The sequence below is a fragment of the Capra hircus genome, chromosome 18, assembly GCF_001704415.2.
Source record: "Capra hircus breed San Clemente chromosome 18, ASM170441v1, whole genome shotgun sequence".
Classification (NCBI taxonomy): Eukaryota; Metazoa; Chordata; class Mammalia; order Artiodactyla; family Bovidae; genus Capra; species Capra hircus.
The window spans coordinates 53587027-53614688 of NC_030825.1; the positions used below are offsets into that span (position 1 = coordinate 53587027).

The 27662-nt window shown below is 51.1% G+C and overlaps 1 protein-coding gene across 1 annotated transcript; it reads left to right on the forward strand.

The window, feature by feature from the left end:
- CBLC (Cbl proto-oncogene C) lies at positions 11619 to 27257 on the forward strand. The gene is made up of 12 exons (XM_005701875.3): positions 11619 to 12042; positions 14881 to 15027; positions 15395 to 15551; positions 15786 to 15907; positions 16970 to 17107; positions 19892 to 19979; positions 20794 to 20925; positions 22637 to 22771; positions 23131 to 23211; positions 26768 to 26883; positions 27004 to 27070; positions 27176 to 27257. The coding sequence occupies exons 1-11, from the start codon at positions 11693 to 11695 to the stop codon at positions 27011 to 27013; spliced, it is 1476 nt and encodes a 491-aa protein (XP_005701932.3). The 5' UTR covers positions 11619 to 11692; the 3' UTR covers positions 27014 to 27070; positions 27176 to 27257.

Consider the following 27662-nt stretch of genomic DNA (forward strand, 5'->3'; position numbering starts at 1 on the left):
TCCCTGGCTTTGCTGGGTCTCTTACATGAGGAGGTTGGGAGGAAGTGTGTGTGTGTGTGTGTGTGTGTGTGCGCACACGCACACACCTGGATGCCATATCCAGCTGACTCAACGTGAGTCTCAGACTGACAATGACAGGTGTGGGCGATGCTGGGACTTCCGGGTGTGTTGTAAACATCGTTGTGTCACTGTGCCGTTGTGTTCAGAGTGATGTGAAGTGTGATATCTTTCCAGAGGACCCTATTGGATTCCATAGTAACCTTGGGGGTGTGCATGTGTGTGTGTCTCTGAAGGACTCTGCGGTTTGTATGGTCCCTGTGGTACCACAGCTGACTGTTGACCTGTTGTAAACTGTTAATTCCAGCTGTCTCTGGGTCTCCACGCATGAGTGTTCTTAACACTGAGACCTGCAGTTATTGTGTGATTGTTCCTGTGTGACCACTATGCCTCGTGTATCACATTTATTCAGTGGCTCCAGGGCACCCCCCCTCACCAACATACATACATACATACATATATATATATATACACACACACACACACACACATATATATATATATGTGTATATATATACATATATGGGCTTCCCAGGTGGCACTAGTGGTTAAAGAACCTCCCCTGCTGGTGCAGGGGCCATAAGAGACACAGGTTCAATCATGAAGATCTGGAGGAGAGCATGGCAATCCACTCCAGTATTCTTGCTAGAGAATCCCATAGACAGAGGAGCCTGCTGGGTTACAATCCAGAGGGTCACAGAGTTGAATACAACTGAAGCAACTTAGCACATGTATATACACACACACACATATACATATATACATATGTGTATATAATTATGCACACACACATATATTTATATAGGCCTCACTGTGGGGCGTGTGGGATCCTAATTCCCCGACCAGGGATTGAAACTTCGCCCACTGCATTGGAAGGCAGATTCTTAACCACTGGCTCCCCAACCCTGGGAAGTCCCCAGATATATTTTTGACTCTGTGGACACCTTTCTTAGGTATCAGTCAGGGTTTGCATTCATTCCCTGTTGCCACTCTAACAAAGCACCCAAAATTCAGTACCTTAAAACAGCACAACTTCATCCTCCTACAGTTCTGGAGGTCAGCAGTCCAAAATCAGCCTCACCAAGTCAAAGTGCCAGGAGAGCTGCTTCCCTCTGCAAGCCAGAGAGGAGAATCTGTCCCCTTGCATCATCCAGCCCACAGAGGCCACCTGCATTCCTTGGCTCATGGCCCCGTCCTTGTATCAGAGCAATTTCTGTCTTCCAATTGCACATCTACTCTGATCTCCTGTCTCCCTCTTACGAGGTCCCTCTGATTCCCTGGGGTCCACCCAGATAATCCAGGATAACCTCCCTTCTCAAGACCATTAACCTCCTCACATCTGCCAAATCCTTTTTGCCATATAAAGGAACAGTCACAGATTTCCAAGGGTTAGGATGTGGATATCATTGGGAGTTTTATTCAGCCAACTCCTTGGCTTCAGTCAGAGAAACATTACTAGCAAAAGGTATATGGATAAGAGATTCGATAAAGGGATTTGCTTGGGGACTTCCTTGGTAGTCCAGTGCTTATGACTCTGCACTCCCAATGCAGGGGGCCTGGGTTCAATCCTTGGTCAGGAAACTAGATCCCACATGCCACAACTAAGAGTCTGCATGCTACAGCTAAAGATCCCACATGCTGCAGCCAAATAGGCTAACATATAAATAATAAATAAATTTCTTCTCTAACAGTTCTGGAGGCCAGAAGTTCAAAATCAAGGTGTCAATAGGCCACACTCCCTCCAAAGCCTCTTGGAGAGAATCCGCCCTTGCCTCTTCCAGCTTCCAGTGGCAGCTGGCATTCCTTGGCTTGTGGCCACATCACTCCCATCTCTACCTCCCTCTTCACGTGGCCGCCTTCTCTGTGTATCTGTGTCTTCTTTTCTGTCTCTTATAAGGACCATTTTCATTGGGCTTAGAACCCACCCAGACCCCATCTAGCACATGATCTCATTCTTGACATCCTAACCTGAAGTGCATCTGCAAAGACCCTTTTTCCAAATAAGATCACATTCACAATTTCTGGGGTGTTCGGAATGTTTCCTTGGGGGAGGCCACCATTCAACCCAGGGTAGTGCTAGTGGTAAAGAATCCGCCTGTCAATGTGGGAGATGCAGAAAATTCCCCTGGAGAAGGGAATGGCAACCCACTCCAGTATTCTTGCCTGGAGAATCCCATGGACAGAAGAGCCTGACAGGCTGCAGTCTGTGGGGTCGCAAAGAGACACAACTGAGCGCGCACACACACACGTACACACGCACGGCTCAACCCACTACATGGGGGACTTTTGGGCGCTGTAAGCAGCTGCATGTGAGAACTTCCCTTGTGATAATCCCACCACATGAGCAAGGTCATGTGCAATGACTGGTCTCTCCAGCAGACAGTGAGCTCTGGGAGGGCAGTGTCCTCTTGCTGCCTGACCCACAGCAGCCAGCACACTGCCTGGCATGGAGCAGACCCCTGAGAAATGATGGCAGAATGCACTACGGTATCTGTGATTCTTCATGGCTGTGTCTGATCCCTTGTCCCACAGTGTGGCCAACGTGGGGACAAATATTAGCAGCAACGTATTGACCATGCATGCTAAGTCGCTTCAGTCACATCTGACTCTTTGAGACCCTGTGGACTGTAGCCCGCCAGGCTCCTCTGCCCGTGGGATTCTCCAGGCAGGAATACTGGAGTGGGTTGCCATTCCCTCCTCCAGGGTACTCTCCTAATCCAGGGATTGAACCCCTGTCTCTTACGTCTCGTGTACTGGCAGGTGGGTTCTTTACCACAAGCACCACCTGGGAAGTCCTGCATTGACCATAATGGTGCCCATATTCCAGATGGGAAAACTGAGACTCACAGAGAGCAAGCTGCCTGTCCAAGGCCAGGTCTGCTGCCTCCTAAACCCACGTTCACAGTCCCTGGGCCCTCTTGACTCACAGGAAGGTAGTGTGTGGTTGTGTCCATTATTTTAAGTGTGTGCATGGGCACCTGTGTGTGGAAAGGAGAGCAGGTGTGTGGTTGAGAGCACAGGCCCTGCAGTCAGAACTGGGTTCAAGTCCTGCCCTTCTGCTCCCTAGCTGTGTGACCTGGATTGGGTGACTTTCACAGCCCTGAGCCTCCACATCCTCAACTGTAAAATGGGAATAATGTCCACTTCTCGGGGTCAATGGGTTGACGATGGTTTGATGAGAGGAGAGGAACCAGCCTCATCTTTGGCCTGGAATGTGTGTGTCAAGATCTCCTTGTATCTGTGGGTCCAGACGGTGGGTGATGTGCCTCTTTGTGTGTGGGAAACTATCTCTGGGTTCAAAAGCTGAACCCAGCCCCTGACCTTGGCAAGCTACTTCTCTAAAACAAAGGATCTGGCTTCTCCACGAATGGAAATCCCCACTCAGCCTCCTGACCTTGGGACTGGGCACGTGTCCTTCCACACCCAGCCCCCTTCCCCTGAAGAAAGGCAGACTCCTAGGAGGTAGAGAGGAGGGTCATAGAGAGGGTCTCCAGCCCCCGTACACCAGCCCTCCCAGAATTAAACACGCCTCCCTCAACCAGTGCCACCAAGACCGTTCTCATCTGTGAAAGTCCGTGCATTCTTGAGCCAGAAGTCATGCTTCCGAAGCAGTTCTCCACGAGCCTCACTCCTGTTGGAAAGTTTCACTTGTAACCACCACCTTGGGCAAGCCCACACGCTCAGTCAGAGAATATCACCTCCAAGTGCCTGCATTGCTGTTTCTGGGTGCTGTGCTCAGTCACTCAGTTGGGTCTGACTCTTTGCAGCCCCATGGACTATAGCCGCCAGGCTCCTCTGTCCATGGGATTTCCCAAGCAAGAATACTAGAGTGGGTTGCCATTTCCTTCTCCAGCGGATCCTCCCGACCCAGCAATCGAACCCTTGTCTCCTGCATTGGCAGGTGGATTCTGTACCACCAGCACCACCTGGGAAGCTCCAAGTGCATGCAAGAAATCTTCCAAATCTTAAATATGGGTGCTATTCCCCTCAGATGCTTTTAAGAGCATTAGAACTAAACAGAGTGCATCAGCTGGTTGGTAAGGATTTGATGAGAGTGTAGGTGTGAGCTCCAGGTATGTGAGCAGACCCTGAGGTCAGCCACACCTCCATTTAACAGAAAGGGAGACTGAGGCCCAGGAAGGGGAGACTCTGACTTGGTGCAGCGATGAGTCCGGGATTCCAGGATTTACCTTCACCAAGCGACGGAATTCATCATCAAGAGTGCAACCACCAATACCGTGTACCTTCTGATATGATGCTCAGAGAAGGACACAGCATCAGTTTTATAATAGTCCTGCTACCAGAATCTGATCACAAGGAAATGTCGGACAAACCCAATCCTAGACATTGTTACAAAAGAACTAAGAAGTGGCCTGCGATCGATCCAAAACGTCAAGTTCATGAAACACAAAGATAGGCTGAGTGATTGTGCCAGACTGAAGGACACTAAAAAAGACATCAAAACTAAGGGCATGAACTTCCCTGGCGGTCCAGCGGCCAAGACTTCGCCTTCCAGTGCAGCGGGTGCGGGTTCCATCCCTGGGGGCGGAGCTGGTATCCCACATGGCACGTGGCCAAAAACCCAAAACAGAAAACAGAAGCAACACTGTAACAAATTCAATAAAGACTTTAAAAATGGTCCACATCAAAAAAAAACACAAAAAACCTAAATGCAGCTTGTGATCTCAGATTGAATACGGGACTGACAAAAAATTGCTTGCTATGAAGGATAGTTTGGGAACAACTGGAGATTTGAATATAAACTGTGTGTTAGATGTCAGTATCGGATCACTGGTAAATGTCCTGCTGTTGATAACCATACAGTGAATGTGTAAGATAATGTCCTTAGATTCTAAGCAAAAAGGCATAAAATCTGAAATTTACTCTCAAACTGTTCGAGAAAAGGAGAGCAAATAATTAAGCAAATTGGCAAACCGACAACTGGTCAATCTGGGTGAAGGGTATACAAGGCGTCTTTGTCCTATTCTTGCGACTTTTCTGTAAGTTTTAAATGATTTCGAAACAGAGAAGAGTCTGCAAATTAAAAGTCACGGTTTTAAGGCTCCACATTTCTAAGAGGATAAGTCTGTGCACGCATCTGTGCTCAGACCTCGGGGAGTCGCAAAAGTGAACTTGCTGCTTCAGACTGCTTTGGGGTGTGACCTGGGTTTTAGGGTGTGTTTATGGTCTAGGGATGTGGTCAAGGCCCTGGGGGCGTGGCCAAAGTTTCAGGCGTGGCCAGAAGGAGGGGCCGGCCAAATCCTTGGGTGTGGACAGATTCTCAGAGGTGTGGCCAGAGTCTACCAATAGGGCCTGAGAAACTGAGTTCCCAAGGGAGGAGTAAATCTGTGCATAGAGCGCCCTCTTGTGGCTACCCTGGTGTGCGGCCTCCACTTTTAAAAACTGTTCAGTCGCTCAGTCGTGTCCAACTCCTTGCGACCCCATGGACTGCAGCACGCCAGGCCTCCCTGTCCATCACCATCTCCTGGAGCTTACTCAAACTCGTGTCCATCGAGTCGGTAATACCATCCAACCATCTCGTCCTCTGTCGTCCCCTTGTCCTTCTGCCCTCAATCTTTCCCAGCATCAGGGTCTTTTCAATTAAGTCAGTTCTTCACATTAGGTGGCCAAAGTATTGAAGCTTCAGCTTCAGCATCAGTCCTTCCAATGAATATTCAGGACTGATTTCCTTTAGGAAGGACTGGTTGGATCTCCCTACAGTCGAAGGGACTCTCAAAGAGTCTTCTCAAAACCCCATGTCAAAAGCATTAATTCTTCGGTGCTCAGCTTTCTTTATGGTCCAACTCTCACATCCATACATGATTACTGGAAAAACCATAGCTTTGACTAGATGGACCTTTGCTGGCAAAGTAATGTCTCTGCTTTTTAATATGCTGTCTAGATTGGTCATAACTTTTCTTCCAAAGAGCAAGTGTCTTTTAATTTCATGGATCCACTCACCATCTGCAGTGATTTTGGACCCCAAGGAAATAGTCTGTCACTGTTTCCACTGTTTCCCCATCTATTTGCCATGAAGTGGTGGGACTAGATGTCATGATCTTAGTTTTCTGAATGTTGAGGTTTAAGCCTACTTTTCCACTCTCTTCTTTCACTTTCATCAAGAGGTTCTTTAGTTCTTCTTCACTTTCTGCCATGAGGGTGGTGTCATCTGAATATCTGAGGTTATTGATATTTCTCCTGGCAATCTTGATTCCAGCTTGTGCTTCATCCATCCCAGCATTTCTCATGATGTACTCTGCATATAAGTTAAATAAGCAGGGTGACAATATACAGCCTTGATGTACTCCTTTCCCTATTTGGAACCAGTCTGTTGTTCCATGTCCAGTTCTAACTGTTGCTTCCTGACCTGCATACAGATTTCTCAAGAGGCGAGTCAGGTGGTCTGGTATTCTCATCTCTTTAAGAATTTTCCAGAGTTTGTTGTGGTCCACCCAATGAAAAGCTTTGGCGTAGTCAATAAAGCAGAAATAGATGTTTTTCTGGAAGTCTCGCTTTTTTGATGATCCAGCGGGTGTTGGCAATTTGATCTTTGGTTCCTCTGCCTTTTCTAAATCCAGCTTGAACGTCTGGAAGTTCACAGTTCATGAACTGTTGAAGCCTGGCTTGGAGAATTTTGAACATTACTTTGCTAGCATGTGAGATCAGTGAAATTGTGCAGTAGTTTGAGCATTCTTTAGCATTGCTTTTCTTTGGGATTGGAATGAAAACTGACCTTTTCCAGTACTGTGGCCACTGCTGAGTTTTCCAAATTTGCTGGCATAGTAAATGTGGCACTTTCACAGCATCATCTTTCAGGATTTGAAGTAGCTCAACTGGAATTCTATCACCTGCACTAGCTTTGTTCATAGTGATGCTTCCTAAGGCCCACTTGACTTTGCATTCCAGAATGTCTGGCTCTAGGTTGGTGATCACACCATTGTGATTATCTGGGTCGTGAAGATCTTTTTTGTATCATTCTTCTGTGTATTCTTGCCACCTCTTCTTAATATCTTCTGCTTCTGTTAGGTCCAAACCACTTCTGTCCTTTATTGTGCCCATCCTTGCATGAAATCACTCCCTATTTCCCTCTAACTCCCTTCCTTCAGCCCCAGGCAATCCCTAATATACTTTCTGTCTCTGTAGATTTGCCTATTCTGGACATTTTATATAAATCAAATCATATAACGTGTGGTCTTTTATGACTGGCTTCTTTTGCTTTAGCGTAATGTTTCTGAGGTTCATCCATTCCTTTTAATGGTCAAATGATATTCCATTGTATATTGCATTCAATTTACCCATTTATCCATTCTCATCTGACAGACATTTAAGTTGTTTCCACAAATCTTTGTGTGGATATATGTCTTTAAATGTTATCTCTTTCTTTTTGGCTATGCTGGGTCTTCATTGCTATATGGGCTTTTATCGAGTTGTGGCAAGTGGCGGGGGTGGGTACTCTCTAGTGGCGGTGGACAGGCTTCTCATTGCAGTGACTTATCATGTTGTGGAGCAGGGGCTCTAAGCCGTGCAGGCTGCAGCAGTTGCAGCTTGAGAGCTCAGTAGTTGTGGCTCCCGGCTCTGCAACACAGGCTCAATAGTTGTGGTACAAGGGCTTTCTTGCTCCAAGCCGTGTGGGATCTTCCCGGATCGAGGATCAAACCTTTGTCCCCTGCATTGGCAGGCAGATTCTTTACCACTGAGCCACCAGGGAAGCTCCTGGATGTATGTTTTTAATTCTCTGCGATATGTCGAGATAGGCATGGAGCTCCTGGACCATGTGATGACACTGTTTAACATTTTGAAGAGCTACCAAACTATTTTCTGCAGCAGCTGCAACATTTTACATCCTCACTAGCAGTGCCTGAGGCTTCCAGTTTCTTCACAGCCTCTCCAATACTTGTTATTGTCTGTCTTTGGAGAAGGGAGCGCTGCACAGCTTGTGGGATCTTAGTCCCCAGACCAAGGATGGCACCTATGCCCCCTGCATTGGAAGCACAGAGTCTTAATCACTGGACCACCAGGGAAATCCTAGTATCTGTATTTTTTATTACAGCCTTCCTGGCAGGTGTGAAGTCAGATCTCCTTGTGGTTTCGATTTTCGTTTCCCTGACTGATCATGTCTTTTTCAGTATCTTTTCTTATCATCACTTCGTTTGTATCCGCTTTGCAGCTACATGAACTCTTAACCAGCTTGCCATATGTGATCCAGATATTTTTAAAGCATTAACGATATCCTCGGAGTCCATCTTTTCCCTTTGCTGTGTCTTACATTTCGTGCTCAGCGTTACCACTCATGGTTTCATCCTATTATCACAAACAATGCATCCCCCACGAAATCTAGTGTACTGGTTTTGCAATTTTTCTTACTTGGTATAAAAAAGGACGGAATGGCCACCCACTACAGTATTCTTGCCTACAAAATCCCAGGGACAGAGGAGCCTGGAGGGCTAGTCCACGGGGTCGCAAAAAGAGCGGGACATGACTGAGCAGACACATGTAAATAACATTGTGTTAGACTAACTCCTCTGTACTTGCTGGTTTGTTTTTTTTTTTTCCTAAAGTCATTGTATTAGTTTCCTGTTGCTGCTGTAACAAAGAACCACGAACTGAGTGGCTTAAAACAACACATTTCTCTCACCGTCCTGGGGACCAGAAGCCCCAGATCAGTGTGCTGGCAGGGCGCCACTCTCTCTGAAGGCTCTAGGGGAGTGTCCTTCCTTGCCTTTTCCTGGCTTCTGGCTTCTGCCAGCAATCCTTGGTTTATATGCACATCACTCCAACCGCTGCCTCCATCGTCACACGGCTTTCTCCCAGGCAGTATACCTGTTTTTGCGTCCCAGTTTCCAGTCATACTGGACGTAGTGTGTGTATACTCAGCCGCTCAGTCGTTCTCAATTCTTTGTGACCCGGTGGACTACCGCCCACCAGGCTCCTCTGTCTATGGGATTTTCCAAGCAAGAATTCTGGAGTGGGTTGCCATTTCCTCCTCCAGGGGATCTTCCCGACCCAGGGATGGAACTCGCATCTCTTGCGTCTCCTGCATGGGCAGGTAGATTCTTTACCACTGGGCCACCTGGGAAGACTGGATGTATGGCACACCTCATCTAAACTTGGTTAAAGCCTACAAAACCTCATTTTCTAGCTCCATTCATAGGTTCTAGTGGACACAAATGGGGGAGGGGGACTATTCAACCCGGTAACACTCATCATTACGATTTTACGATTCACACTGTTGGAATGTGTGTCCATTTCATTCATTTGGACTGCTGGATGGAAGTCCTTTGTGGAAGGATACCACAATGTATTCATTCCTTCTCCTCACAGTGAAACTTGCCTTGTCTTCAGTTTTCTCCATTTCCGACAAGGCTGCAATTAATATCCCTGCACCTGTCTCCTGGAGTTTTTTAGGGCAGTATTTTTCAACCTGCCCAACAAGATCCATTAGTGGGTTGTGAAATCAATTTAGTGGGTTGCAAACACAATTTTTCCTTTAATGAAATGAAATTAACTAGAAGATACGAGAGCGCATGTGCATAGATGGGGTAAGGCTTGCCCCCTGGAACTGTTTCAGGTATATAATGTCTCAATGTGAGCAAAAGTGTTTACAAGCCATGGCTCTGAAGGACGGAGCTGGCAATGGACTTGCCCTGCCAAAGCTTTGTTGGATCCTCTCAAATCACTCTCAAACCTGATTTGTCCATTTATACTTCCATCAACTCTTGGTCAACACTTGGCATGGTCAAAATTTTGAATTTTTGCCAGGCCAGTGGGTTGTCACCCTGCTTCCTGGAGGTGGAAACAGGCTCAGAGAGAGCAGGAAGTCAAGGAGCTGGGAGGTAGACCCTTCTGTCCTGACCACAAAGACCCAATCTTCATTTAGTTTGAGATGAAAATTCAAAGATTCCACAAATTAAGGATTCTCAGGTTCTGAGAGATAAGGGATGGGGGCTGAGGAGGGAAGTAGAGTGCGAAGGGGGCCTCAGATCTTACCCTAAACCTTCTCTCTCTCCTCCTACCTCAGTTTTTGAGAATTCAGTGAGAAAATGTAAAGCCTGACACACAGGGCTCGACAGAGAGTGTTAAATAAATGCCTTGTTGCTGCTGTTCAGCCACTCGGTAGTTTCTGACTCTTTGCGACCCCATGAACTGCAGCACGCCAGGCCTCCCTGTCCTTCACCATCTCCCGGAACTTGCTCAAACTCATGTCCATTGAGTCGGTGATGCCATTCAACCACCTCATCCTTGTCGTCCGCTTCTCCTCCTGCCTTCAATCCTTCCCAGCATCAGGGTCTTCTCTAATGAGTCAGCTCTTCGCAGCAGGTGACCAAAGTATTGGAGCTTCAGCTTCAGCATCAGTTCTTCCAATGAATTTTCAGGGTTGATTTCCTTTAGGATTGACGGGTTTGATCTACTATTATTATTACTATTATTCTCCGATTAGAAATTCTCTGTGCTGTGTGCTTTGTCGCTTCAGTCGTGTCCGGCTCTATGTGACACCATGAAGTGTAGCCCTCCAGGCTCCTCAGTCTATGGGGATTCTCCAGGCAAGAATACTGGAACAGGTTTCCATGCCCTCTTCCAGGGGCTCTTCCCAACTCAGGGATCGAACCCAGGTCTCCCGCACTGCAGGCAGATTCTTTACCGTCTGAGCCACCAGGGAAGAAATTCTCTAGATATGGGCACATTTGTAATCACAGGTAGGCCAGTTTCCTGGCCGGGGCGTGGCCAGGAAGCCAGGGGGCGTGGCCTGGATCCCTTGAGGGACGGAGGGACGGTCCGACCTACCAGGGCCCAGCGTGGCTGCCCAGCGCGCAGCCCTCGCTGGGTAGCAGCTTCTCTCCAGCCCTGCTCTGGGCAGCTGCTGCAGTCATGAGCCCCATCTTCCCGCCTCACCCCCTGGGGACCCAGAAGCCCCCACCACCTCCTTTGGAAATCTGAGTGTCTCAATTCCAGCCTGACTGCTCTCAGGCCCCTGCTTATGGGGACCCAGGAATTATGTCACCAGATTCCTGCTCCCTCAGACACCCTCCTCCCGACTCCTGCTCTTAGGGGACCCACGGGTCTGGGCACGCTGTGTTTCTTCTCTGGGACAGAAGGGTCTCACAATTTCCCTAACGTTTCCTCCTAAAAGGTTTAGCTCCAACCTTTAATCCCATACCACGACCAATGACTCAAACTTTGACCCACGACCCAGGAAAGCTACCTCCCAACACCACTCCCCTTCATGGTCTGGGTAGCTAAACTCTCAGCCCCACCCTCGCCCCCAACAAAAGTCCTAGATTCCCCCAACCCCTCCTCCATTGCTAACTTGGGACCCAGCCCCCCACCCCTCCCCAGAAAGGGCCCAGGCATCGGACCTGCGATTCCCACCCACCCAGGAAGTTCTGTCGCCACCCACCAAAGCCACCCCATCCGGCTTTCCTTTGGGATCGGACTTGAGAAACCCCATCTCTAAGGAACCCAGGTGCCAGAGCCCCCAGCCCCCGCCCCCTTGCGGCGCACGGTGCCAGCAGTCACCTCCCCAGGTTCTCCAGGGCCCGCCCTTACCTCTCCCGCCTCGTCCCGCCCCTACCTGGGGCTGGGCGGTGCCGGGCCTTTCTCCGCGGGCCCCGTCCCTCCTCCGGCATCAGAGGGACCCATGGCTGCGGTGGCCCTGCCGGGACGACAGTGGGGAGAATCCCGCGCGTTAGGCCGGGCGGTGAGGCTGCTGCAGCGCCTGGAAGAGCGATGCGGGGACCCCCGGCTCTCCTCGAGTCCCCCCTCCCTTCGGGACCTGCTGCCCCGCACCGCGCAGCTGCTGCACCAGGTGGCGCAAGCCCGGCAGGACGCCAGCGGAGGCGTCCCCGAGGGTCCCAGGGGCGCGTGGGACTTTCTGGCGGTCTATCTGGCTAACCTGGAGGCCAAGAGCAGGCAGGTGGCGGCGCTGCTGCCACCCCCGGGCCGAAAGATTGCCAACGACGAACTCTTCCGGGAGGGCTCCAGACTCAGGTGAGCCCTTGCGCCGGGACAAGGTTGAGATCGTCAGTGGGGCTCCCTCAGGCTCCGAGCATCCTCCTCCCTCCGACCCAGGAGTCCTTCTCCGTGAAAGAGCCTGGGAAACTAAGCCTCCCAGGTTTTTTTTCCTTTTTTGGGCATGGAGACCCTGAGCTCACCATGTCCCCTTCTTTCTCGGCTCAGAAGCGAGCTGTTCGCCCCCTGGATTTAGACACACATTAAGGAACGTGGGGACCCCAGGAAGCTTCCTGCGTGGGGAGCACTGGAGAAAGGGCTCTGAAGCCCTGATCACCAACCCTGCCTGGTACACTCTCAGAGCCTGTCTTTAGTTCCTTAGCCTGTCTTTAGTTCCTTGGGTGGCTAGCTCAGGACCTAGGGCTTTTTTTTTTTTTTTTCCCTTTTTGTCTGCAGGCTGCCTGCTCTGAATTTCCAAGAAAGGGCTGTTGAGTGACAAGGGCAGAGTTTTGAGATTTAAGCCAGAACAGGGGTTGGAACAGTAGCTCTCAACCCCAACAGGCCCCCAAGCCCTTTCTTTAGAGCAAGTATTTTGTGGTCTCTTTACATCTATCCTGAAATGACATACATCGAGTGAATAACCTACTTACTCATAATTCTTAAAAAAAGAAAAAAACACTATAATGCCTAAATTGTAGTATAAGGGAATGATCAAAGGAATGTTCTTTATAATAAAATTATTTCTATTTGGAATGAAAATGCCAAGGCACTCTTACAGTTACTCTGGAAGGCAGAATTGACTGGTTCTTGTACACTTGTACCTGGGGAAAATAATCATCCATTGCTGAACGAAAGAGACTTCCCTTGACACACAGGATAGTGAATTTCTGGAAAATTTGGAATCGATTTTTAATGTGCAAAAAACGCTTATGTAGGGTTAGGACTCTGCTTTCACTGCAGAGCCAGGATTTGATCTCCGGTCAGGGACCTAAGATCCCGCAAGCCAAGAAAAGCAAAGCTTATGTAAAATGGAATTGGACTCTAAGCTCAGATCACTGTAACCAGATTTTCCATCTTCAAAAATGTGTGATGGGGCATGGGAAAGTTGAGTAGGGGGTGGAGAAAATCTTACTGGAGGGGATGGTCCCCCACAATCTAGCCTCAAGCAAATTTCTAGAAGCTCCTTAGAAGGGTAGTATAACTCCACTGAGCCCACTGTTCTAGATTCAGTAGGTTCTAGAAACTAGGAAGCTTAGGGACTCAGTGAGTGGCTCAGTGGATTTTCTAGAGTCATGAGGTCCTACCAGCTCTTTGATGGAGATTCTAGACCAGGACTTTCCACAAAAATCTAATGGAAGCAACATATGTAGTTTTTCATTTTCCAGTAGACATATTACAAAATGCTTTTTAAAGCAGGTGAAATGAATTTCAGAAACTTTTAAAAATTCATTATATCCAAAATATTATGAGCTCAACTTATAATCAATAAATATAAGGTGATGCTTAATGCAATAATTCACATTCTTTTTTTTTTTTTTTCCTTTTGCACTAGTGAAAGTCACTCAGTTGTGTCCAACTCTTTGCAACCTCATGGACTATATGGTTCATGGAATTCTCCAGGCCAGAATACTGGCGTGGGTAGCGTTTCCCTTCTCCAGAGGATCTCCCCAACCCAGGGATCAAACCCAGATCTCTTGCATTGCAGGCGGATTCTTTACCAGCTAAGCTACCAGGGAAAGGATACCCACTCCACTATTCTGGCCTAGAGAATTCCATGGACTGTATTATCCGTGGGTGGAAAAGAGCTGGACATGACTGAGCGACTTTCACTTTCACTTTTGCACTAAGTTTCTGAAACCTAGTGTGTATTTCACATTTAGAACACATTTCAAGTTGGACCAGTCACATGTGAACAGCGACTGCATTACAGACTGTGGGAAGGGAGGGTGCTTAGAAACTTTCAAGGGTTTCCCTATAAAAGGTGAAGTCACTCAGTCGTGTCCGACTCTTTGCAACCCCATGGACTGTAACCTACTAGGCTTCTCCGTCCATGGGATTCTCCAGGCAAGAATACTGGAGTGGGCTGCCATTTCCTTCTCCAGGGGATCTTCCCGACCCAGGGATCGAACCCAGGTCTCCCGCATTGCAGGCAGACGCTTTAACCTAAAGGCATCAAGAATCGGACAGACCTGGAGGCTATTAATAAAAAATAAGAAGAACAGTAACTAAGTAGCATGCCCTGAATGCCGACTATATACCAGGTTGTGTCTGGCATCTTATGTGCTCGTAAGATGGGTAAGAATCCTCATCACGTACCACCCCCCACCCCACCATGAGGTAGGGGCTGTACTTACCCTGTATTTATACCCATTTCACAGCTGAGGAAACTGAGGCTTGAAGAGGGGAAAAAAGAACTTGCCAAAAATCACAGAGCTAAGTGTCAGAGCTATCCTCTGCTACTCCCCACACCCTGAGTGGTTCCTCAGGGAGGCAGTGAGCAGGAGGAAGCCCAGGGGTCCACCACCCAGGGCTGTTTAAACCAACAGGGAGTCTCCGAGCTCAGCCTACCCTAAATGGCCCGAGCCCCAATGCTCCCCACATCTGACTAGGCAAGGCTTTGGACAGAGACTGGGATTCGTTTGCTGGGCGATGCCTCAGATATGAAGCGGTACCTCCCTTTCCTTCACAGATGGGGAAAGAGAGGTCCCCAGAGGGGACGCGTCAGGACTGTAACAGGTGGTCTCAGAACCGACTTTCATCTTGCACTGACATCTTAGAGGCTGGGGGCCTCGTCCCTGCGGGTGTTCCCCACACAGCATGGAAGGGTCAGTGGGACTCCCAAGGTCAAGTCCAAGTCCTCAGAATCCATCCCCGCAGGCGGCAGCTGGCCAAGCTGGCCCTCATCTTCAGCTACATGCACGCGGAGCTGGCCGCGCTCTTCCCCGGCGGCAGGTACTGCGGCCACAAGTACCAGCTCACCGAGGTCTCCGCCCACACTTTCTGGAGGGAGCGCTGCGGAGCCCGGTGAGTGAGCGCCCACCCCAGGACCCGCAGCGGCTAGAGCCCCATCCTGCCCCTGACCAGGCGCCCAGGATCCAGGCCCCAGCCCCTCCTCCCCCAGACCCAGGAGTCAGGCCCCAGACCCTCCTACCCTAGACCCAGGAGTCAGACCCCAGCCCCTCCTCCCCCAGACCCAGGATCCAGACCCCAGCCCCTCCTCCCCCAGACCCAGGAGTCAGATCCCCAGCCCCTCCTCTCCCAGACCCAGGATCCAGGCCCCAGCCCTTCATCCCTCAGACCCAGGAGTCCAGCTCCCGCTCCTTCCCAGGAGTGCTCCCATGCTAGGCTCCCAGAGGCTTCATCTGCAGCCCCCATCCCCACCCCCATCTAGATGTGTGCTGCCCTGGGCTGAGTTTGAGGCGGTCTTAAGCATCTGCCACCCTGTGGAGCCAGGCTCCACGGCCCTGGCCTTGCGCTCCACCATCGACTTCACCTGCAGTGGCCACGTGTCCATCTTCGAGTTTGACATCTTCACCAGGCTCTTCCAGGTCAGAGAAGGCCAGGGTCTGAAGCCCAGACTCCTGGGTCTGTGGGAGGAGGGGCTGGGGGCCTGGATTCCTGAGTCCTGGAGGTGGAAGGGCCTGGAATCTTCTATGTCAAAGATATTCCTGAGGCCCATGGTGGGTGTGAGTGAGGTGTCTGTGTTCTTGAACCCTGGGAGGCACTAGGAGCGTAGGCAGCCTCCTCAGCCCCTCCCTGACCTCAGCACTGCCCCACCCTAGCCGTGGCCAACACTCCTCAAGAACTGGCAGCTCCTGGCGGTCAACCACCCGGGTTACATGGCCTTCCTCACATACGACGAGGTCCGAGCCCGTCTGCAGACTTTCAGAGACAAGCCAGGCAGGTAAAAGGGCCAGGCCTCATGAGGAGGAGGCTGCGGGGCTTGCAGGGTCTGGATCCTGGGCTGGGGTGTCTGGGTGACCCAGACATCCTTCAGAAAGTAAGAACTGAAGGGCCGTGGTACATGGGACCCCAGAGAGTCGAGAACTCAGAGGAAGAATGCTGAGTGCCCCTGCAACCTAGGTTGTCCTGGGACCACCTAAACCCGCCCACAGTCTGGCAGCTAAAGAGACAATACCCCTGGTCCAGCAATGGGGACTTGAAGATCCTGCCCTGGGATACAATCTGTTTCTCATAGGTTAGAACCCACACATCTGTTAAATATTTGGAATATGACCTCCCACCTGCTGGGAAACCAGACACCTGAGTCCTTAAAGTATTTCAAGCTGGGAGTTTTGAGCCATTGGATCCCACTAGAGGGCTAAAAATTGAGGCACTGAGCTACCTGGAACACCAAGAGGTTAAAGGAATAAGATGTCAGATTCCTAAGTCTTTGCAGGACAGAGGTGCAGGACCCCCAAGATGGTATGTTAGCACTTTTCCAGTTATACTTGAGACTGGTGTAAAGGGAAAGAAAAAGGAATGAATCAATGGCCATAATTGAGAAGACCAGGTGTGGATTTCAGGAACAGCTGGATCCAGGTGCTCAAGTGCTGTTGTCGGAAATCAGCTCCTGTCTTTCCCCAGCTTTCCTCTGTGCTAGCCTCATTCTCAGACATAGTCTTTCCTTGTGGTGGCAAATGCTTTCCAGAAGCCACAGCTCTATACCCTACCAGCTTAGCATCCCCTATAGAAATGGGGTGCCTTGCTCCTATTACTTCCAGACAAAGTCCCAGCGTCGTCTAAACCCAGTGACGGTGGAGGAGGAGCTTAACAGGTAAACACCGCAGACATTCGCTAAAGTGGGGACAGGGACCTAGTAGTGCCTCTTTTGTGTAAAAGGTAGGAAGTTTATGCGGAGCAAGAATCTAGACACCTGGGTCCCCAACAGGGTGAGGGGCCGGAGGGTTCCAGAGGGTCAGCGGGGACCACTCCCTCCCCCATCCCGTCCTACCTCTTCCTCCAGCTACATCTTCCGGCCCAGCTGCACTCGCCTGGGGAAGTGGGCCATCGGATACGTGAGCTCAGACGGCAGCATCTTGCAGACCATCCCTCTCAACAAACCCCTGTTCCAGGTGCTCCTGGAAGGACAGAAGGAAGGCTTGTGAGTCACCATCCTAGGAGGGATGACCACGTCTGAGAGCACAGGGTTCACAGACAGCATGCCTCTAGCAACATAAAATTGCAATACTGCAGTGTTCCACCAGGTGGCAGGCAGAGGTGCAGGTCTTGTCAGTTCCCACACAGCTGCCATGTTAAGCTAGCAGCAGGTCTAGGAGTGTGTGGTAGCTAGGCACAACCCCAGGGGTCCCCTTCCTTGGACTTGCCCTCAAGGCTTTTGCTTCTAGATATCCTTGTCCTGTTCTACAATCTAGACTGTGAGGGCAGAAGGAGAACTGAGCAAAAAGGGGGTTTTCAGTCTGTAATCTTGACCGCCCCAGGGCCCCTGTTTCCAGAGTCTGACTTGTGTGGGACAGGAGGGGTGAAAAAGGTAGACAGGGTTCCTGAGTCTCACCTTGGAGGTTTAACCAGAGCCTCCTTAGCTAGCGATCCTATCTATATGATATGCTGAGATAGCTAATGGATAGATCGATGATAGATGGATACATAGATGATAGATAGGAAGAAAGAATAGATGAGCAGATAGATTAGATAGGTAGGTAGGTAGATGGATGGATGATGTTGGATAGATAGAATGGATGGATGGATAGATATAGGGAGAGAGATAAAATGCAGGATTGGTAGATTAGACAGGTGGCTGGATAAGTAGATGGATGGATGGATAGGCAGGTAGATATGCAGTTGTGTGTGTCCGACTCTCTGCGACCCCATGGGCTGCAGCCCACCAGGCTCCTCTGTCCATGGAATTCTCCAGGCAAGAATACTGGAGTGGGTGGCCATGCCCTCCTCCCCGGATCTTCCTGACCCAGGGATCGAACCCACGTCTCCGGTATCTTCTGCATAGCAGGTGGATTCTTTACCACCGAGCCACCAGGGAAGCCCGTATTTCTATTTAAAGACACCTAGTTTAATATCTTTCGTTGATACATTCGCTTTGAACTTGTGGCCAGCAGCACGTAACTCCCGCCTGAACGAAGCTCATCCCCACACGTATTTTCTCCATGAGGCACATCTTAGCCTTCCTGTGCTTGGGACAGGAGACAGCACCTCAGCACTCTGCCCCGGGGGCGCAGTCACCAGGACAGAGCACTGAAATGGGGCACTACACAGACTGTGGAAAGAACACGTTTATATACGAGAGCTCAAAGGAAAAGGCCAAACGCTGCCAGGTTCGGTCTCAGCTAGGAGCAGGCCTGGCTGTGAATGATCCTGAAAGTGCCGCAGGGAATATGGATTTTGAGCTTCCAAGGACAGTTTGGGCTTCCCTGATGCCTCCCGCAGTAAAGCGTCTGCCCGCAATGTGGGAGACCCAGGTTCGATCCCTGGGTCGGGAAAGTCCCCTGGAGAAGGAAATGGCAATCCACTCCAGCACTCCTGCCTGGAAAATCCCATGGACGGAGGAGCCTGATAAGCTACAGTCCATGGGGTCGCAAAGAGTCGGACACGACTGAGCGACTTCACTTCAAGTACAGTTTAGCAAGTAGGCAAGTCTGCACACACAAAATCCACAAGTAAAGAAAATCTACTGGGTGTGTGTGTGTGTGTGTGTATTTACGTAAGCGTGTGTGCTCATGCCTGACTCTTTATGACCCCATGGACTGCAGCACGCCAGGCTTCCCTGGCATGCTATATGCCTTATGTTATGTACCATATATATATATATATATATATATACTATATACTCTAAGGTACTGAGTTCCAGGTCAGATTTCGGTGGAGGATTCCAGAGTTAAAATAAATGTGAGCACCTTCTATCTGGTTTAGCCCCTCTGATCTATGTACATGAGTGCGTGCATGCACACACAATTCTAGAAATGGACAAGTCAAGAGAGAGGCGGGGAGGGGACATCAAGCTATTTCTACCTCACAGTGAGACAGTTTTCTAGGTTTTTAAACATTGACCCTAGCAGTTCCCCTCTCACTGGGTGTTTATGTGTGGGGACTGAGTCCTGTGTGTTCTCTAAGCACTGTCTTACTTGATCCTCATTACCCATCTTTAGCCTAGGTATGATTATGTCCATTTTACAGAAGAGAAAACTGAGGCCAGTGAGGTAGAGTTGCCCAATACTGTTCACTTATGACTCAGATGGGAGACTCAGGGTGTACAGAGCCTGGGGTGTCCTAGAGCCTGTCAATCAGATCTGGCCCACAGCACGACTGCATGGCCTCAGGCATCGCCTTTCTCATTCAGAGACCCGGTCACCCTCTGTGAAGTGAGAATAGTGTAGGTCCTTCCAGCCCTGTGGGCCTAAGACTGTAGGATCTGGTCACTCCTGCAATCTGTGACAAAGATGCTATTATGGAGACTTCCCCGGTGGTCCAGTGGATAAAACTCTGCACTCCAAATGCAGGGGATCCAGGTTTGATCCCTGATTGGAACTAGATCCTGCATGCTGCCACTAAGACGTGTCCCAGACAAATAACTTTTAAAAAGAAAGCTGGGAGTGAGCTGTGAAGGAAGCTGGTTTTGCAGTTTTAGGGGGAAAAAAAGATGCTTTTACACTGGGGCCTGAAGACTCTAGAATGAGTGAAGTTCTGGGAGGGCTGGACCTGAGGTTTGATGCTTCCTGGTTCTCATTCATCTGGAGTTTCCAGAGCTGGAGTCCTTCTATGGGAGTCTGAGGGGACACAGTTTGCCCAAGTTCCTATTTGAAGAGAAGGGAGGGAAATATCCCCAGGTCGGCCATGTATTTGGGACAGCCGCTCCAGGGTAGGGTGGGGGCGCTGGATGCCCCCCTCCCTGTACCCACCTCCTCCCTTCTCCCAGCTACCTCTACCCAGATGGGAAGACCCACAACCCGGACCTGACCAAACTCTGCCACATGGAACCGCATCAGCACATCCACGTGTCGGAGGTGAGACCCAGGCCCCCACCCCGGCTCACCTGCCCCCCACCCACACTGCACTGCGGCTCAGGGATCCTCTCCCATGAGTCAGGCCCCAGACTCCCAGAAGCCTTCAGGTTTTGTGCTGGCTTGGTGGCCATGTGACCTGGGGTAAATTGCTTGACCTCTCTGTTCCTTCTCTGGAAAACACTGCCCCTCCTGCCTCTTACCCCGGGGCTTTCCTGGTAATGAAGCCAGGAAATGATACTGCTGAGATCATCAGGGCAGCTAATGCACTTTGTACATTCACCAGTGGCAGCTTTTAGTCTTCCAACCATCCCAAGGGGTGAGAGAAATGACAAACAAAATTTTGAGTATAAGTGTATCCCATGCAGGGACTTCCCTGCAAGTCCAGTGGTTAAGACTCTGCACTTCCAGTGCAGGGGGACAGGCTGGATCCTTGGTCAGGGAACTAAGATCCCGCATGCCATGCAGTGCAGTCAAAAAATTTAAAAAAAAATTTTTTTTTAATTTAAGGTGTATCCATGCAATATCTGGGACACACTTAGATCTCAAAATGTGTTCACTGTTCATCTGAAAATCAAATTTAACAGGGCATCCTGTATGTTTATTGCCTGAATCTGGCAACCCTCAGTGTAGACCAGCCCCAGAGAACAAGTCTGATAACAAAAGCACATGTAGGAGGCAGCTGGACACACAGCCTTGAACCTGGGAGAGGGTTCAAGGCTGGTGCTGAGGTTCGGGACTCACTCCCAGTGGCCCGACTTGCCTGCTCGTGGCTGACAGCACCCCTGCTTCCAGTGGTCCCCTTCTCACCTGGCAGGAGCAGCTGCAGCTGTACTGGGCCATGGACTCCACGTTTGAGCTCTGCAAGATCTGTGCCGAGAGCAACAAGGACGTGAAGATAGAGCCCTGCGGGCACCTGCTCTGTAGCCGCTGCCTGGCTGCCTGGCTGGTGGGTCTGACCCCGCCCTTCCTTCCCCGCCACCCCGTCCTGTACCCCTTTCCTCCAGTAGAGCATCTCCCTTGAAGGCAGGAGGAGAAGGGGATGACAGAGGATGAGATGGTTGGATGGCATCACCAATCTGATGGACATGAGTTTGAGCAAGCTCCGGGAGTTGGTGATGACGGACAGGGAAGCCTGGCGTGCTGCAGTCCGTGGGGTCGCAGAGTCGGACACGACTGAGCGACTGAACTGAGAGCATCTCCCACATGCCTCGTCGACCACATGGGGAAACTGAGGCCCAGGGAGAGCGGAGGCTTGCTCCACCTATGCCTCTGCCTCTCTCGCTCTACACCGGCCGCCTCTGTTTCTCCATCTCCAGTTACATTATTCATGGAAAATGCTGCATTGGCCCCAGTGGGAGACAGTGGTGTCTACGGGACTGGCCACATTTCACATGCCCGAGCATCAGCAGTCCCTCGCTGGGTGATCTGGACCAGAGGCTTTACCTCTTTGAGCCTTATCTGCCTTCTCAGGGGAATGCGGCTGAGGCTAGTGACCTCAGGGGAGGATTCAGGCCTCTGGGTAGAGGGAGCCCCTTGTGGGTAAAGGGTGCCTAGTACACAGCTTTTCCTTTGTGATGGAAATGATTGGTCTTAAGCTTTTGATTGGGGGGATTATCGTAGCAAAGACATCCCTCTTCCGGACTCAGCAACTAGCAAAACAACTAGATAAGGGACTATCAAGCCTGAGCCTTGAAGTTTCCCCTAAGAAAGCCCTAAGTAACTGAGCATGGAGTGTCCCGCTTCTCTCTTCCAGTCCCTGCTTTAAATTTGCCAGTCAACAGTGAACGCCCGAAATCCTAGGCACCCCACTCCACCCCCAATAAAGGCAGAGCCCCAGGTCTGCCTCCTCTGCCCTCCACCCTCCAGGACTTGTGAGTAGTAAGTCTTGTTCTTCAAAGTCCCTGATGGTTGATGCTGAGATGCGCCCGGCAGTCTTAAAAACCAAAGGGCCGGTCCAGCCGCAACGCTGGCCCCAGTGGCAGGGGGTGTCTATGGGGGCCCCCCACAATGAATACGCTAGTCCAGGCAAGTGTCTCAGGCATTCTTTTTGCGGCCCAGTTGCTCAGTTGTGTCTGACTCTTTGTGACTCTATGGACTGCAGCACACCAGGCCTCCCTGACTTTCACCATCTCCTGGAGTTTGCTCAAACTCATACCCATTTGATAGAGTCGGTGACGCTATTTAACCATCTCATCCTCTGTCACCCTCTTCTCCTGTGCCCTCAATCTTTCCCAGCATCAGGGTCTTTTCCAATCAGTCAGCTCTTAGCATCAGGTAGCCAAAGTATTGGAGCTTCAGCATCAGTCCTTCCAATGAATATTCAGGGTTGATTTCCTTTAGGCTTGACTGGTCTGATTTCCTTGCAGTCCAAGAGACTCTTAGGAGTCTTCCCCAGGCATCCCTACCCCGTAGCATCTCCACCACGAGGCTGAGACCCACATAGCACCCTGTCTTCCCTGGGCTCCTCCTGACCTCAGGCAGCCCCTCCTTCCCATCCTACCTCTCTGTCTCCATCTTTCTCTCTTCCTCCTCTCTCTCTCCGTTTCCCTCCCTCTGTCCTCCCCACATCACTCGGCGGGGGATGAAGGCCCCTGTCGTCCCAGGGGACGTGGTGGGAACAGGGAGACCCTGATCCTTTCCCTCTCCACCTCCCCCAGTGCTCAGACAGCCAGACCTGCCCCTTCTGCCGCTGCGAGATCAAGGGCCAAGAGGCTGTGAGTATCCATCAGTTCCAAGTCAGCACCGCGGTGGAGGATCCAGAGCACAGCAGTGACGAGGAGGAGCTGGGGCAGGTGAACAGGGCCAGGCAGGAGCTGGAGCGGGAATCCCTAGGGTCTGAGGGAGGAGGGGCTGGGGGTCTGGATCCTGGGTCTGAGGGAGGAGGGATGGGGGTCTGGACCCCTGGGTCTGAGAGAGGAGGGAGCTGGTGACAGGCTTCTGGGCTCCCAAGGACACAAACTTTCGCCTCCCCTAAGGTCTGGGGCTATGACTTTCTCTAGTATAACCCTCCCGAGTGTAGGACTTTGTCTCATTTTCCATTCTGCCTCCAAAGCCTACACAGCACCTGAATGCTGGGCCTCCTGGCAGGGGCACATGTAGGTGAGCAGAAAATGACGGCTCACACGCCCTCCCCACCCTCTGTCTCCCTTAGATGGCCGCTTCAGGTCCTCCCCTGCCCCCTCGGCTGGATCTGCACCCCAAGAGCCCCAGCAGCAAAGGCCAGCTGGAGGTGGTGAGTGGAGCACTGGTCTGGGGTGGGCAGGTGGCTCCTGTTCACCCCTGGGGTCCCCAGTCTGGCTGGATGCCTAGGGGTGCAGGCCAGGCACCCATTCTTTGCACCCATTTACAGATGCCATCTGACATCCATACCTCTAAGGCCTCTTTTCTTCTTCTCTCCCTTGCTCACCCCACCTCACTGGCTTTCTGGCTCCTCTTGCAGCATCCCAGGCATGCCCTACCCCAGGGCCTTTGCACCAGCTATTCCCTCTGCTTAGATCTCCTTTCCCAAGGCTCACTTTCCCATCCCCTCCTTAGGGAGGCCTTCCCTGACCACCTATTGAAAATAGCGCCCCCATGGGGCTTCCCTGGACTGCCCTGGTGGCTCAGACAGTGAAGAATCTGCCTGCAATGAAGGAGACCTGAGTTCGATCCCTGGGTTGGGAAGATCCCCCGGAGAAGGGAATGGCTACCCACGCCAGTATTCTTGTCTGGAAAATCCCACAGACAGAGGAGCCTGGTGGGCTACAGTCCATGGGGTCGCAAAGAGCTAGACACAACGGAGGACTAACACTTTCACTTTCTGGGGCTTCCCTGGTGGTCCAGTGGTAAAGACTCCTAGCTTCCACTTCAGGGTGCACGGGTTCAATCTCTGGTCGGGGATGTTCCACATGCTACAAGGTGTGGCCAAGAAAGAAAAGAGTGCCCCTCACCCCCACCCTCCCGTCCCTCCAAGCCCCTGCCTGTCTGAATTCTCCGTGTCCTCTCACCAGGCTGGCAGAGCATATAATCCATTCTTTTCCATCACCATCAGCAGGTTGTCATCTTCCTGAAGGTTAGGACTCTGCCTCATTCTCTGTTATGTGAACTGTGCCTGACACACAGTAGGTGCTCAAGAAACAGACACTGAATGAGCCAGTGGAATGATCCTTCCCCATAGCCCTAGGAAGTCGAAAATGTTCCTTTCCTCGTTTTCCAGAAGAAAAAACAAAACAAAAAAAACTCAGAGAGGAGACTGCACCTGCCCAAACACACAGCCTAAAAGAAGAGAAAACCCTTAAACAAACAACAAAAAAAAATCTGTTTATTTTCTTAGCAAGCCCCCACCTTGCTTGTTTCCCCCTGCACTCTTCACCCAAGCATTTTCCAAATCCTAGCTTCCTGGAGTGGGGGCGGCGGGTAAGGGGAGGTCTCTGTTAGATTTCAGGCTGAATACACACCAGATCCAATCGATACTGGGCAGTCTTCAAACAAACAGCTCAGGAAGTCCGGGAACATTATTCGGCCACAGAGAACAGAAGAACCAGCCGGGGAAAGGGGGGCCGGGGAGCGGGGGAGGTGGACGGTGACACCAGCCAGGGAAGCTAAAAACAGATCTCGACCTGCAGCCAAAACCAAATGGGAACAGTGAGAGGCACTCAGCCGGCTCCCAGCGGGCGATGAAAGGGACACAGGGCAGTGGGCCCCTCTGGCCAGATGGTCTCACCGTCACCTAGGCTGTGCCCTCCGCCCGGCAGACTCTTTCCTCCTCTGCCCAGACCCTTCCCAGTTCAAATTCCAGTCAACTTTTCTCCCTTCATTGCTTGAAACATGCTGCAGGAGGGAGCCCCGGTCTGCCATTTCCCAGCAAGTTGACTGTCATAATGAAAACAGCTCATATGTGTGTATAACTCTCGCCATAGGCCTAGGGCTACTTTTTTTTTTTTTTTCCGCCATGCCACGCAGCATGTGGGATCTTTGTTCCCTGACCAGGGATCAAACCTGTGCCCCCTGCAGGGGAAGTGAGAAGTCTTAACCACTGGACTGCCAGGGAGGTTCCTGGCACTGTTTGGCTTGGTTCTGCCTTTGCTGCACCAGGTCTTCATTGCTTTGCGTGGGCCTTCTCTAGTTGCAACCAGGGGGGGCTTCTTGTACTCAAGGTGCCTGGGCTCCTCAGGCGTCTCTAGCTGTGGCACCCAGGCTTAGTTGCTCAGTGGCTTGTGGAATCTTCCCAGGCCAGGGATCGAACCCTTGTCCCCTGCATTGGCAGGCCTATTCCTATCCACTGTGCCACCAGGGAAGTCCCTCCCTGGTGCTGCTTTTTAATGGAGTCATTTAGTTGCCATGACAACCTGATAAGGTAGTTGCTATTATGACCCCTGTTACATAGAAGGGTACACTGAGGCTCCAAGATCTGAAGGCCACCCAGCTCAAGGATGTGAGAGTCAGGACTGGAACCCAGGCCCCTGGCTTCAGACTCCAGAGTCCATCCTTGTTTTTCTTGTCTGTGAAATGGGTATGATGCCAGTCCCTGCCATGTGGGTATGATGAATCCCCTGACTGGGCATGCTCCCTCACAATGCTGTTCTCCAGCAGAGAAATCCCCCTTTGGGGGTTGAAACAGTCATTCAAAGGGACCCAGGCACCTTGCTGCGGCCACTGGGGACCTCTCCATCCTCAGTGCCTACACGTGGAGTATATGGGGACAAGCATGGCATGGACCCCAGGGGTTGTAAGGAAGTCAGCAAGATTGGGCATTTGTAACCTGAATCAGATCCCCTCCCTCACCTCTCAGAAGCCCCCAAGGCCTCAGGACTCCAAGAATTAAAGCCACCATCCTCTCCATCAGCCCATAAGGCCTGAAGATCAGACCCCTCCCCAGCACTCTGACCTCCCAGCACCCCGTCAACTCTTTTCCAGCATCAATGGACTCCGTACTGTTCTAACAAAACCAGCAAGCCCACCCCCACTGCAACACTTCTGCTCACATCCTCCTTGCACTCAGACTTCTGCTCAGTCTTCCCCTCCTCCAAGAAGCTCTCCCCAGCCACCCTCAGGTCTGACCACCACCCTCCTCACCCTATCCACTGTCAGGTCTTTGAAGGACGCGCAACTTTCTGGGATATTTCCTTGTTTGTGCACTGATGACTCATGTTAAATCTCTTCCTTAATAGACCATTGGCTCCATGAGGACAGAGATTTTTGTCTCTGTAGTTCCTACTGTCTCTTCAGAGCCCACAACAGTGGCTGACACACTGTAGCTACTCAGGAAATTTGTGGGATGGATGGATGAATAAACAAATGAATAGGTAGATTGCTGGGTAGATGGATGGATGGATTAACAGATGGATGGAGGGACAGTTGGACGAATGGATGGATGAGGGGACAAAAGGGGGAATGGCTGGATGGATAGATACCTGGATGGATGGGTAGATATCTGGATGGATGGATGGCTGGATGGATGGATAGATGGATGGAAGGGTGGATGCATAGATGGATGGATGGATGGATGGATGGATGGATGGACTGATGGCTAGGTGAGCAGATGGGTGGATGGATGGATGGATGGGTGGAGGTATGGATGGATAGGTGAATGGATGGGTGGATGTATGGATAGACAAACAAAAATTTTTTCTACTCAAGCCAGAGGTGTTAGGGGAACAAAACAGCATGGACTAGGGACAAGACCCTACCAGGCTGCCCCCCACTCCACACCCCTGCTCCCTCCATCACCATGTTACCTCTGTCCAGGCCTGGGAGATGAAGTACTGCTGCAGCTTAACTGTGAAATTTCTTAATCTCCTCCCCTGCAGGCACCTCCAACCCTTCCCAGACTTCGAGCTCCTTTTTCCTTGCCAAGATTCTGGACTGAGGCTTCAGCCCCGTGGGAAGTCACCTCCAGCCCCCAGGCCAGGGAGGGAGCCCGAGGGTGAGTGCAGAGGGCAGCTGGGGCCTGGGACTCCGGGGTCTGAGAGAAGAGGGGGTGGGGGCCGAATGGGAACACTGGTGATAGGAAATCAACATCGCCTTTAAACTCTTGCCATTGCAGAAACTCCTAAAGCGGAGGTCTCCCCTTCCATCTGCTCCTGAGGGATCCGTGAAGGCCTGGATGCCAGGTGAGGCCCCCTTCCCATCCAGGTTCATGCCCTCAGCCTGGCCCTGCTCACCCCACCCCATCTTGCTGTGATACTATCTAAACTGCCTCTCTTTCCGCCCCACAGGGCACCAAGATGTGCTGCGTGAAGGGAGCCCCAGGGGCTGGAAGGGGTTTACGATGCAAAATAAACTGCCGAGCCCAGTCTGTCCTCTGGTGTGTGGAGGAGTGTGGCAGCCACTAGGGGGCAGCTTGGCGTAGGCAGCGGTGCCCGAGGCCTGATCCCCACCTGCTTAACGCAAGCATCTGGGGTTCCCAGAGTCAAGAGTGGAAGACCCAGCTCCTCTGGATCCAGGAGTCTAGACACCCAGACCCCTCCCCTCTCAGACCCAGCAATCCTGCCCTCAGGACTTAGAACTTGGGAATTCTCAGAGAATCAAGCATCAGACTGCCTTTCTTCATCATGGCAAAAAAAAAAAATCCTGGACCCAGACCCAGATGCTGCTGCTACTAATTGCTAAGTCGTGTCCGACTCTTTGCAACCCCGTGGAGTGAGCCTGCCAGGCCCCTCTGTCCATGGGATTTCTCCCAGGCAAGGATACTGGAATGGGTTG